Source organism: Nuphar pumila, chromosome 6, assembly GCF_984573655.1.
Source record: "Nuphar pumila chromosome 6, dmNupPumi1.hap1.1, whole genome shotgun sequence".
NCBI classification, from domain to species: Eukaryota; Viridiplantae; Streptophyta; class Magnoliopsida; order Nymphaeales; family Nymphaeaceae; genus Nuphar; species Nuphar pumila.
In genome coordinates this window covers 5,367,417-5,380,080 of record NC_143254.1, presented here as the reverse complement: position 1 = coordinate 5,380,080, position 12,664 = coordinate 5,367,417, and the positions used below count along the sequence as shown (strand labels likewise).

The 12,664-nt window shown below is 38.4% G+C and overlaps 1 protein-coding gene across 1 annotated transcript in view; it reads right to left on the bottom strand.

Annotated features, from left to right (window-relative positions):
- Positions 1-9,238: 9,238 nt before the first annotated feature.
- LOC149833733 (DNA-directed RNA polymerases II, IV and V subunit 6A-like) overlaps positions 9,239-12,664 on the bottom strand; it is a 48,606-nt gene continuing 45,180 nt past the window's right edge. Inside the window, exons 2-6 of the mRNA XM_090010982.1 lie at positions 10,616-10,649; positions 10,362-10,531; positions 10,210-10,261; positions 9,795-9,862; positions 9,239-9,700 (exon numbers count right to left, since the gene is read on the bottom strand). Of these exons, the coding sequence (XP_089867108.1) occupies positions 9,631-9,700; positions 9,795-9,862; positions 10,210-10,261; positions 10,362-10,531; positions 10,616-10,649 (394 nt within the window). The 3' untranslated portion in view covers positions 9,239-9,630. The remainder of the gene's footprint in view (positions 9,701-9,794; positions 9,863-10,209; positions 10,262-10,361; positions 10,532-10,615; positions 10,650-12,664) is intronic.

Below are 12,664 nucleotides of genomic sequence, written 5' to 3'. Positions count from 1 at the left end.
ATGTTTACACCTGGCATGAGCAAGAGAAACCTATTAGTGCTTTAGAAAAATTATTGCGGCTTAATGAACCTTTAGAAGAAACTTTCCTTAGGCGCTCCTCTAGATAATCAATTCCACCTAATAGGTTTGTTTCATATGAATCTCTCTCACCAAATTATAGAGCTTGTCTAATAGCCTTACATTAATACTATGAGTCTTCTCATTACAATCAAGCAAAAAATATATCGCATTGGATTGAAGCAACGAGAGTAGAACTAGATGCCTTAAAGAAGGCTAAAACTTGGGAAATAATTTAACTTCCTCCAAATAAAAAAGTTATTAGATGTCGTTGGGTTTACAAAGTTAAGACAAAAAGTGATGGTTTTTTAAAATGATATAAAGCAAGATTAGTGACTAATGGATACTCACAAGAATACGACATTGACTATAAGGAGACCTTTACTCTTGTTGCTCGAATGACTAGTGTTTGAACCCTAATTGTTGTAGCATCATCTAAGAAATGACTTATATTTCAATTAGATGTTAAAAATGTTTTTCTTAATGGTCAATTAAATAAAAAAAGTATATATGGACCCTTCGTCGGAAATTACTCTTGAACAAGGTCAAACCCTTAAATTATTAAAATCTTTATATGGTCTTAAGCAAACTCCTAAAACTTGGTATGATAAATTTAGTGTTATCATGATCAAGTTAGGATTTCGTACTTGTTATACTGACACTGCTCTCTTTGTTAAAAGTGCATGTAATAGTATTGTTATTCTTTTACTTTATGTTGATGATATAATCATCAAAGACAATGATGAAGTGGTATTATTGATGTTAAAAATATGTTAAAAAATAACTTAAGGAGGCGCTTGATACATGAGTGCTACGATACTACTTGGGCAGGTCACCCAGGGCAACAAAGGACCTTGGCATTGTTAGAACGTGTGTTTTACTGACCGCAGATGTGCGATGATGTAAATGCTTATGTGCAGACTTGCTTGATTTGCCAACAAGATAAGTCCATCAATCATAGACCCGGTGGACTACTGGAGCCCCTATTTGTGTCAAGTCGTCCGTGGGAGTGCATAACCATGGATTTCTTTGTGAGCTTGCCGAAAGCACAAGGTTGCAGTTCGATTTATGTGATTGTGGATAGGTTCTCAAAGTATGTTGTCTCCGTGTTTGTTCCTACCACCTGCTCAGCTGCAGATACTGTAAAGTTGTTTGTATGGAACATAATCAAGCATTGGAGAATTTTGGAGCATCGTCAGCGATCGTGATGCACGTTTCACTGGTAAGTTTTGGAGAGAAGTGTTTCGCTTAATGGGGACAAACTTACATTTCAGCACAAGTTTTTACCCATAAATCGATGAACAAACAGAGAGAATAAATGGTATGCTGGAGGAATACCTGTGGCACTTTGTCAGTGTCAACCAAAGGGATTTGGTTGATTTACTTGATGCTGCTCAATTCTTCTACAACCTTCAAAAGAGCGAGTCATCCGACCACAATCCTCACGGTCATCTCCCCGTAAAGTTTGAGGAGGGGTGTTAATATATATATATATATATATCTTCTAATATATCATAATACTTGATAGGGGTATTATGATCATTTCACTCAATACCCGATAGGAGTACTTTTTTTGTATTTATTTTATTTTTTCTTTTTTTCTTTTTTTTCTTTTTAGCCACTTAAGGGGGGGGCACCATAGAGTCGTTGGGCCCCCCCAACCGTCACAATTGTAACCGTTGGGGGCTCCCATCAACTCCATGGGAACCCCCTTTTTGGCTCTTCTTTTGAGGTCATGTGGCCTCCCTTCCTCTCATTTCTTTGTTTATAAATAGGGTTGAACCCCTTTGTATTTTCTTCATGTTTGAGAGCTCTCTCTCAATAAAGAGGTTTTTATATTTTTGTCTTTCTCAAGGCTTGTGTATGTATTGTCCTTTAGGGGACTTATTGTCTCTTTTGTTTGTCCATTGTAGGACATTACAAGTGCTTATAGCACTCTTTATATTTCCACATATCTCTTTACAAGGCGGTTTTGGGGATTGAATTATTCAGCTTGCCTGGCTGCTCAATCCATTGTTTTCATGGTGATTTAGTAGCATCCAGAGCCTAGTATGCTATCAAAATGATCGTGGACGCTCACTGTCATGTCCACTTCAAATTCATGGGTGAAGTGAGAATCAAATTCAATCAACTAGAGCGTCTTATTAGCTTTGGACTTCTGTTGACACTCATTTCTTGCATGGTGAATGTTCATTTTTTATACCCTCAAGTGGTGATGGAATCTGAGGTTGTGAAAAAATGGGTCTATATATCTTGTTGAGGAGGAGAAATAGAGCTCTGAATAGGGTCAAACCAGACGCACCATGCACTGACCTGTTTAGGCTGCCTGAGCCCATATTTACTACACTCCTAATCTTATATCTCTACCATATGACTTTGATCTAGCTAGGATCTAATATTTTTGCATTACGTTTAAGAATGTGGTCGTTGGTTTGATTAGAATACTCAAAGTTGCGACTCAGTTCTGGACCTAGGCTCAACTAAGTCAGACCCTTGTTTTGTTGACAGCATTAACTAAGAAAAGAAGAGGGGAAAAACCAAAAAAAAATTACTTATTTTCATTGAATTTTCATGTCAAGTTCATGTATCCTCTTGGCAAGGTCAAATATCCCTATGATGACCATCAAAAAATGAATCATCTTTGTGCTCTCCAAATAGTGGTCTTTTGAGATGTCCAGAGAAATATTTGGTGCTTCAGACTTTAGAGAGGGAAGGCGCTTCTCGTGTCTTGCACCAAATGTTTGAATTGCATTTTGGTAAATTTTCAAGAACCTCGTGACTCGGTTTTTGTGAGAACCTATGTGTAATATTATAGACCGCATGAAGTGGGGGATGATAATGCCCCTTTGACCTCAAATGTACTCGTGGAGGTTCAATAGGTTCATCATTTTTCTACTTATGGTCCCAAAAGCAAGTCTATGAAACAATAAAAATAACATCTCTCTCTCTCTCTCTCTCTCTCTCTCTCTCTCTCTCTCTCACACACACACACACACACACACACGCACACTCATTGGAACGAATGATCAAAAAATTGGTGTCAGGATGGAAGTCTGGTCCTAGATCATGTTCTATCATCGATGCATTCTTTTTCTTCTAAAATAGATCTTGAACCAGGCTTCATTCCCCTCATCATTTTTCTTGTCCAAGGTGACCAGGCAACATTTAATTTGCAACTATGAGATGTTAGGTATATTCCCATTCTCTCTGCCAGAGTTCCATCACATCTAGGTAGGTTCTTCCCTCCATGAGATAATACAACAACAACAAACAACAACACCTACGCCTTCATCCCAAAAAAAATTGGGGTGGGCGATATGAACCAAAAAAGAAAATCATTCTGGGTCTTCCACATGAATCCCTCTCCTCCAATCATTTCTATCCAATGCCATCTAGGTAGGTTCTTCCCTCCATGAGATAATACCATATTAAAATTGTTCCTCCTTAGAAGTTTGTTTAGTCATACTATTAGAGGCATGATCATCTCTGGCTATTGATTTTCCAAGTTTGTTTTGTCTGGTTGATCGGATAGTTTGATTGCAAGTAGATGAGACGCAGTTACAGAAGCTAAGCCATCAGTCTTTTTCACCAGGCATGGCCCTTTCAACAGAGCAAGCTTTGATAAATATTTTTGCATGATGAGTTGAATGAGATTGCCTGATGGTTAGCTGGCACTATCATAATAAATCAGTCTCGGGTTTGAATCTCAATATCTCCTTATGTGTGTGTGTGTGTTTCAAACATTGTTATATCTTGTCTAGTACATATGCTAAGACTTAAAAGGCATGAATATTGCACCAAGAATGGTTTTCTTAAAATTGTTACAAAAAACAAACATGGTCACGAGACTGATTACAATTTATCGATTAAGCGCACTACGCTTAATTTCTTGGGGCACCCACTATCAAATAAACATCAAACATCAAAAGCTCCAGCTGAGTTTACATCGACTCTAGTTCTTATCATTATTGAATCTCATATTCTGCATATTCTTTGCATTGTGCAAAGCAATCTACACAGCAGTTGTGGTTGATGAATCTGAGTTGGTGACCTCTGCAGCTTTCTGGTTGCCCTCTTCTGCCTCCTTAAGCATCTTCATCATCTCTGATTTCTTCTCCGCCAAGGCAGTGATCTTCGCATCAATCTTCTCTATCTTCTGCCTGATCTTGGAAGGATCAGTTAGGTTCTCCTTTGTTCCCTCTTTATCTTTCTTCTTCTTCTTCTCTCCTTTCTTTTCCTTCTCAACCGTGTTGCCATTTTCATCATGGTGGGCTTCCTTGCTCTTCTTGTCTTTCTCTTTCTTTGGTTTTTCCTTGGCTTCACTGTCATTTGTACTCCCATGGTCTTTGTCCTTCTTTGAGTTTTTCACCTTCTCTTTTTTCTCTTCTTTCTCATGGTCTTCCATTGCCTTTGTCTCTTGTTTTCCTTCCATTCCCGCTTGCTGGTGGATTTTGATGCACTAGTGAAGCAAATTCCAAAAGAAATGGTGTAACGAGGGCACGGTTGGAAGCGAGAAAGATGTAGGAAAACTGATGCAAAATGAAAAATCCATACGGGTTGTCCGACCGTTCCAAACAAGCGAGACTTTTTCACTGAAAGAGTTTTTCTAAAAAGTACACTTTTTGATAAGAAACATTCCTCCATGAAGGGAGGTGGAGGAATGTTTCCTACCAAGAGAAAATTTATTTTTGTATTCCTCACCACCCATCTCATCACATCTCACCACCACCTCCCACCATCTCGATCACCACCACCATTCATCTCACCACCATCACCACTACCCTCCTCTTCTCTCTCATTTTTTCACATTTTTTCCTTATGTTTTTTCTCATGCTAAACAAACAAGCAAAAACTTTTTTTTTTTTTTGGAAAACTTCCTATATCAAAAATTCTCATAAATTTTTTTTTTTCCTATGAGAGTTTTTCTTTCTTCCAAACGTGCCCTAAAGATGCTAAGAGATTATTCATGCAAATGCATGAACTCATAATAAAAACAAGTGGTGCTAAATATGATTGATTTTCCACACGAATATTTTTTAGACAAGGAATCTTCTTCGGGACACGTGACTTAATGAGTCCGGCCCCTTACAAACTAAACCCGGTTAGGACCAATTAAGATAAGGTGAGATGTGATTGCATACTTTAAGTGTGTTGCTTCCACCATCTGTTCTTGGTCTCACAGATGACAGGCTGTATCCTAAGTAGTGGGAAGCAGATCAGGTCAACATGAGTGTTTTTTCTCATGCCGACATTGTGACCGTCTATTTGCATTTTGGATGAATGCCACGTGGTTTTGTTGACTTTTGAGCTTTTTAAAATGCAAATCGAATGGCCACGATGTCGGCATGAGCAAAAATGCTCATGTTCAGCATGACCTGATCTGCTTCTTAAGTAGTGCACTTGGTTTGGGCTTCAAAATGTTTTTTTTTTAATACTAGGCCAAGAAAAAAACCTTCATTACTAAAGACACTTTGGCAGGCCTTTAGTTGGTGAAACCCTTGAAGGTCTACCAGGCAAGGGACACTTCCTTTAATTAAAATGCTTTCTTGATAACAAAAAAAAAACTTATCACATTTTGCATGGTTCACCCATTCGGTATATCTTCATCATGATCTTTGTAAGTAAAACATGGATAAAATAAAATTATGGTATAAATTTATCAAATGGTTCAGAACGCAAGTGCAGGTGAAGTTCTCTATACACTTTTATTGTTTGAGCCACATTGTTACTGCCTAAACAAACATGAACACAAAAGCAGACCGAGTGTGGATCTAGTCCTTTGACATAGGATGGGTTTCATCCTACATTCAATCTTAGCCGTCCAATCAATGGCTAGGATTGGTCCACATTTTCACCTGGATGTGGACTAATCCTAGTCATCCAATCAATGGCTAGGATGGGTCCACATTTTCACTAGATGTGAACTAATCCTATCCAGCCAGATGCTTCAGCTGGATGGCCAGGATCGACATAGCCCATCCTATGTCAAAGGACTGGATCCTTTTTTAATCAAACCAGGCTCTCTCTAGGATCGCCTCAACTTGGTTTTGTGTCCACAACCACCGACTAGAGCCATTGTTTCGCCAAAAATGATAAGCTCTTACCTTTGTGTCGTATCCGATGAACAAATCCGGCGAACACTGCTAGATGGTAAAAGATCAACAAGATCCAATCAAAGAAATGAGCCAAACATCCACTGGTATGAGGCAGTCTATGCATACAACTATTTATAGGGAAAGTGGGAGGCTAGGAACCAGGAAACTTGTTCAACCCACGAAACCAATGGAACCAAACATGTAGCTAAACGATCACTAGGGAAGTTGCAACCAATAACCACTCAAAAAGGGGAGCAGATCCAATACTCGGTCGAGTACCTTTTCATTGTACTCGGTCGCAATGAATGAATGCCACGTGTTCATTCAAGAAAGCCCCCTCCCCAATGAATGGATGGATGGCATCCAGTGTTTGGACCGAGTACCTTGCAATGTGCTCGGTCAGATCACTAGATCTCCTCTCGCCCAAAAAGTGGGGCTCCAACGTGAAGTCAGGCAGGCCAAGCATGTGAACCTTACAGATTGACCACACATGTTGGTCTTAATCAATTGTGACCAAGTGAAATGAAGGACAATAAAAAAGAAGGCAGGGTGGTGCATACCCTTACCTATGTCACAATGATTCGTGGACACGAGGATGCATGACTTAGATTCCACTCGCAAGTTTGAATTTGTTTCAAAAATGGAACATGAGAACACGGGATTTTTTAATTTTTAAAATTTTAATCAATAAAAACTTTTTTTGAATAGATTTTTTATTAAAATAAAATTAAAATATAATAAAGTATTATTTGAAACATTAAAATAATGTCATACGTGTCCCTGTATGTGTCAGTGTTTGCTTGTGTCACCAAAAAACATGCAGCCAAAATGGCGTGTCCCTGTGACATAGACCCTTACCTAGGGCTTTAAGAGTTTGACATGGTCAGGCTCCAACCCTGCCCACACCTTATGACCAGCCAATTGAATGTTGTCTAATCTGAGTGGGGTCCACATTTAAATTGCTAAAAAGGGAATGGAAACGAAAAGCAAAGTTTTGGAACTTGATAGTGGAACATTGGATTTGGATCCTGATCAAAATTTTGATCCCATGTGTTTCATCTATGCTTATCGAAGAATAACTGGATGTATGGATTCAGCCTGGCTCTGTATGAAAGCACCATCATATGCTAAACTTGACTATACGGCATCGATCCATGATATAGAGAAATTGGAATATTCTACATCTGTCCAGCAAAAAGGAAATCTTGTTTTTTTTTTCCTTTTTTGTGTATTGAAGCTTTTCTCACTCAACTTTAGGGGTGTCAATGGGTCAGATATGGTTGGGACCCAGGTAGGTTTGAACCCAAATATGACTTTGAGGTGCTGGTACCAGGTCTGGACTTGGGATCGGCAGGACTCGGCATAACAATAACCAGACCAGCGTCCTATAAGAATTATATAAACTAGATCCGGCCTATACGCCCTATACCCTATAAAATAGTATTTTTTATTTTTTACATTTAAAATTTGCAGATCCTTATAAAAATAGTATTTTTTACATTGAAAATTTGCAGATCCTATTCAAAACTTGGGTCAGACCTGAGTCTGGTGTGAAATTTCACAAACCATATCAAGCTCCATATACTAATCAGATTCTTCTGGTGTAACTTAGATTTTAATCGGGGCCTCCTTCTTTATCACCAAACCCTGACCCTATAGGGTTTGGTCAGGGTCGGATCCAGGTCCGAATCAAACCCAATGGTTGACCGCCCTACCCAGTTTGGCGCTGCTTTGATCTTGTTTGGCATTTGGTAGGATCTGGTTCTAACTTTCTTAAAAAACTATAGTATATGAATAATGTACCTAGAATATCTAAGGTCATTTTGAATCGAATGTGGGTTAGGTTGGTCGAATAATGAAGTTCGATTAGTGGGTGATTGAAATCCTGGTTTTCTTGGACATTTTAATATTCATGGGACAACCTGATTTTAACATGCAATGGTTGTAAAAATAGCTGAAAATGTCAGAGAAAATCTAGTCCAATTGGTTTTATTTCGGACATGATAAGTGAGAACCAAGAATGTTATTAAAGAATGGCAATGGATTCATCATTATTTCCAGATATTGATCTGTCACAGTAGCACAACTCGACAGGCTCGGACACAGACATGTTTGATTGTTATTTTAATAAATTTTAGTGGGATTTCACTAAAAATGCTTCTTATGTATTAAATTATAACAAAATAGTTTGTTATTCATTAAAAAAATTTGTCTTCGTGTCCTTTTTTCAAATAACATTTTGAATTTCTGCATTGTACTCACACCACGTGTTGTGACATAGACGAGGACACTATTTTTTAGTTTTTAACCAATAAAAAACTATTTTTAATATTTGAATACATAAAATGCATTTTGAATGATGTATTATTTGAACTGATTAAAACATATCCATAAGTGCCAGTTTTCTGTGTCACGAGTTCGTGCGTGCCCCTGACGTTCCTACTCAGATTTGCTTAATGGGATCAATTTTTGAGATTAAGACCAGCATTTTATGTTCAGATTCGGAAAAAAAAAACTAGCTTTTTGTGGATATTACATGTAAAAAATAAACTTTTTCCAGTCTTCTTTTACTGGATCTAGCATTATCATATGCACTACGAACATGGAGTCAATCTTGCTAAATTGGATCTCATTAAAACTTATACATATTTTGGAAACAGTTTGGATTCAAATTTGGATCAAATATGATGATGGAGTTGGACTCTTGACCTTAAGATGCTCTGAATGAAGCCAAGTCGTTTTAGCGAAAATATTACAATCTTATCACGATTTATACCGTTTTAACTTGGACAAAAAAACATGCGGATTTGCTTTTTATGTACTTTGTATTTTTCTTTATTTTTGCATAATTTATTTCTTTTTACAGATTTTTGTTCAACAACAAGATAAAATAAAATAAAAAATCAGTTTTCAAGAGATTTTCACTGCCATTATTTTTCCAGCAAACAAACTAATGACCAGCTTGGGCGACTGTCTAAGGCCAAACCTGGACCAAGACCCACACCCAACTTGACCCAGCAAACAAACTAATGACCAAGTTAAGTTTAATATAAAAGACAGACGCCAAACATGGAGGATTTGTGTACAGCAGCAAAATTTGAACAATCCATGTATAAAAGTGCAGGACAGGACTCATACCCAGCATGGTACCAGGCCTATAGTATCGCACCCTGTTTTGAATAGTAGTTCAGTGTAGTCTAGTTAAAGTTATTTTGCACAAATCAAGTAGTGCGGATATATAAAACTCAATCTCTCCAAGGACCGCACAGAGCAAAATTAGCCTTAGTAAGAAGAACGAGATAGAACCCTGTCCAAGCAAGGCCATCAAAAAAAGAAAAGGTTCAGAATATCAACCCTACTGTTGACTATATAAGTACTTATCTTCATGGTTATAGTAGAACGTCCTAAAAGTAGGAAAGGAAGAGAGTCCTCATAGACGCATAAGAAATGGCATTGGCCTTCTAAGGCAAAGGCATTTCTAGTCCCCTCCCACCTGCCGCTTCCATGAGTCCTCCACAATCAGTTCATCAACTCCCCAATCTTCGTAGCTGCCAAAATTTCATACCATTTTAGCAAGTTTAGTCAACCATGTACATAGGGCAACTCTAATAAAATAGAAGGTATGGTAGTCCAAAGGTTAACCTTCCATCAGGCAGGTAACGCCGGATTGTGAATGGTATCTTGCGCTCCCGAAGTTCCTTCATAGCAATCTTCACCACACAGAAACAACAATCAGTATTTGTTTGGCGGCGATGTGAAAGAAGCAAAATAATCTCATAAAATTGGAAAATTAGCCAGTGTCAGACTATCTAAAGAAAACATCAGAAATTTAAAGTGCGGGAGAAATACAATACTAACACAACAACATTTGCCTTCCACAGAGGAAGACTAGTTTGTATCATTATTGTAATTACTTTTGGGAGCTCATGCCAAAAAACTCAACAGGGGATTTTCACAACAGGCCTTAGACAAATCATAGGTAACACTGCGTCAAAAAAGTCCAATAGAATCTATAAATCACGCTAGTTTTCAAGAGAACACTAGCTGTCCACAGTACCTCTAATGGATCTGTTTCACCATTCAACTCTACCATGACAGGCGCGTTCATACTGCACAAAAAATGTAGAGCTTTAAAATAAAGAACAGATGTAGAGCCGTTGTCGACGAAAATTGTTTTATGAATGAATTATATACAAGATGAACATAAACCTGATTTGCAGCGCACGTGTACCCAAGATCCTGGCACGCTCATACTTTGTCATGTACTTTGATGTCTTCCGAGGTCGCTCAACTGTTTCCTCTTCTTTTGTTTCTGTTTCAGTTCCAACAACAGTATCTGGAATATCATCAGTGTTCTCTACTTCCTCTTCTGCTCCTTCCTGTATGTAGGTTCATAGGCATTTCATTCATTCCAGTCAAATGAAAAATATTGCAGCCAATTAGTAATGCTTCATGCCCCTTACCTCAAGCTCAGGCTCTGGAGGCTCTTCCTCATATCTGCAACAACAACCATGTGGTTAGGACATGAAAACAAATAAGACAGACAAAAAGGCAAAAGAACTCATTATAGACACTCAATGTAGTTAAAAGCTGCACAAACACATTTCTCCAGAATCAGGACTAAAACAAAGTTCCCACAAGTTAAGCTTACTTTAGATTTTAGTCATTCCTTGGCTGGCACAGAAATCTAAGCGCACGTTGGAAGTGTGAAAATGGGGGTAGGAAAGAAAAAAAGTCAACCTTTTGATGGTTCTAGATGAGAAAAAATACAACAACAACAACTACGCCTTCATCCCAAAACAATTGGGGTAGGGGATATGAACCAAAAAAGCAAATCATTCTGGGTCTTCCACATGAATCCTTCTCCTCCAATCATTTTTATCCAATGCCATGTCCTCAGTGAGGTCAAAGCATTGATATCCTTTCCTATCATCTCCATCCAAGTCTTCTTAGGCCTACCCCGACCTCTTTTAACTAATATATTTTTCCATTTCTCCATCCTTCTATAAGGATCATCATTAGGCCTTCGCCGAATATGTCCAAACCACCGTAAACAATTCGCTTTCATCTTATTTTCAATGGATGCAGCGCCTACCTTCTTACGTATCTCCTCGTTTCGAATCTTATCTTTTATTGTATTTCCACACATCCATCTAAGCATGCGCATCTCAGCTACACGCATTTTTTGAATATGATGTCTCTTGGCAGCCCAACATTCCATATCATATAGTAAAGCGGGCCTAATTGTCGTCCTATAAAACTTTTCCTTCAACCGCAATGGCATTCTACGATCGCACAACACTCCAGTTGCATTTTTTCATTTCATCCACCCAACCTTTATCCTATGATTTACATCTCCATATTTTTGAATGATAGATCCCCAATATTTGAAACAATCATCCACCGGAACTTCTTGCTCACCCATCACTACTTCGTTGCTTACTAAACCGACATTCCATATATTTTGTCTTACTCTTACTCAACTTAAAACCTATGTCACACGGACTCGGCTAAGGAGGTGCCGCACCCGAGTCGACACGCCCCGACACGGGTGCGGACTCGGGTGCGGCTTCGGACTCGGCCCGGACTCGGTCAACGCCGAGTCGGACTCGGTCAACGAGTCCAGGCCGAGTCCGTCCACATTTTGGACTCGGTCAACTTTGACCGAGTCCAAAAATGTCCGTAAAAAACCAATTTTTTTATTTTTTATTTAAAAATATATATATAAAAACTGTGACAGTGCTGCAGTCACAGACTGTGACTGTGCACAGTCACAGACTGTGCAAGGTCTGTGCAGTGTGCACAGTGCACAGTCACAGTGTTGTGGACTGTGCACAGTCACAGTCTGTGACTGTGTTGTGGACTGTGCACAGTCACAGTCTGTGACTGTGCTGTGGCATTTTAAAAATAAAATAAAATTATATATATATATATATATATATTTTGTCGAGTCCCCGTGTCTAAAAATTTTAAAATTGTGCTGCACCCGTGTCGCACTCGCACCCGCACCCATGTGACATAGCTTAAAACCTCTTGCTTTCAATGTCTGTCTTTATAATTCTAACTTAGCATTAACCTCAACTCTAGACTCATCAATCAAAACAATATCATCAGCAAACAACATATACCACAGCACATTTTCTTGAATTGATCTCGTAAGCTCATCCATCACTATAGCATATAGGAAAGGGCTTAATGTAGATCCTTGATGTAACCCAACCGTTATAGGAAAATTGGTTGTCACCCCTCCACAAGTGCGGACATTGATTACTACTCCTTCGTACATATCTTTAATTATACTAATGTACTTGAGAGAAACACCTTTCTTCATCATTGTCCACTAGAGAACATCCCTAGGTATTCTATCGTATGCCTTCTCCAAATCAATAAAAATCATATGCAAATCTTTGTTCCTCTCTATATCTCTCAATAAGTTGTCTAAGAAGATGTATAGCTTCCATAGTTGATCTTCCAGGCATAAAACCAAATTGATTCTCCGATATCATGACAAT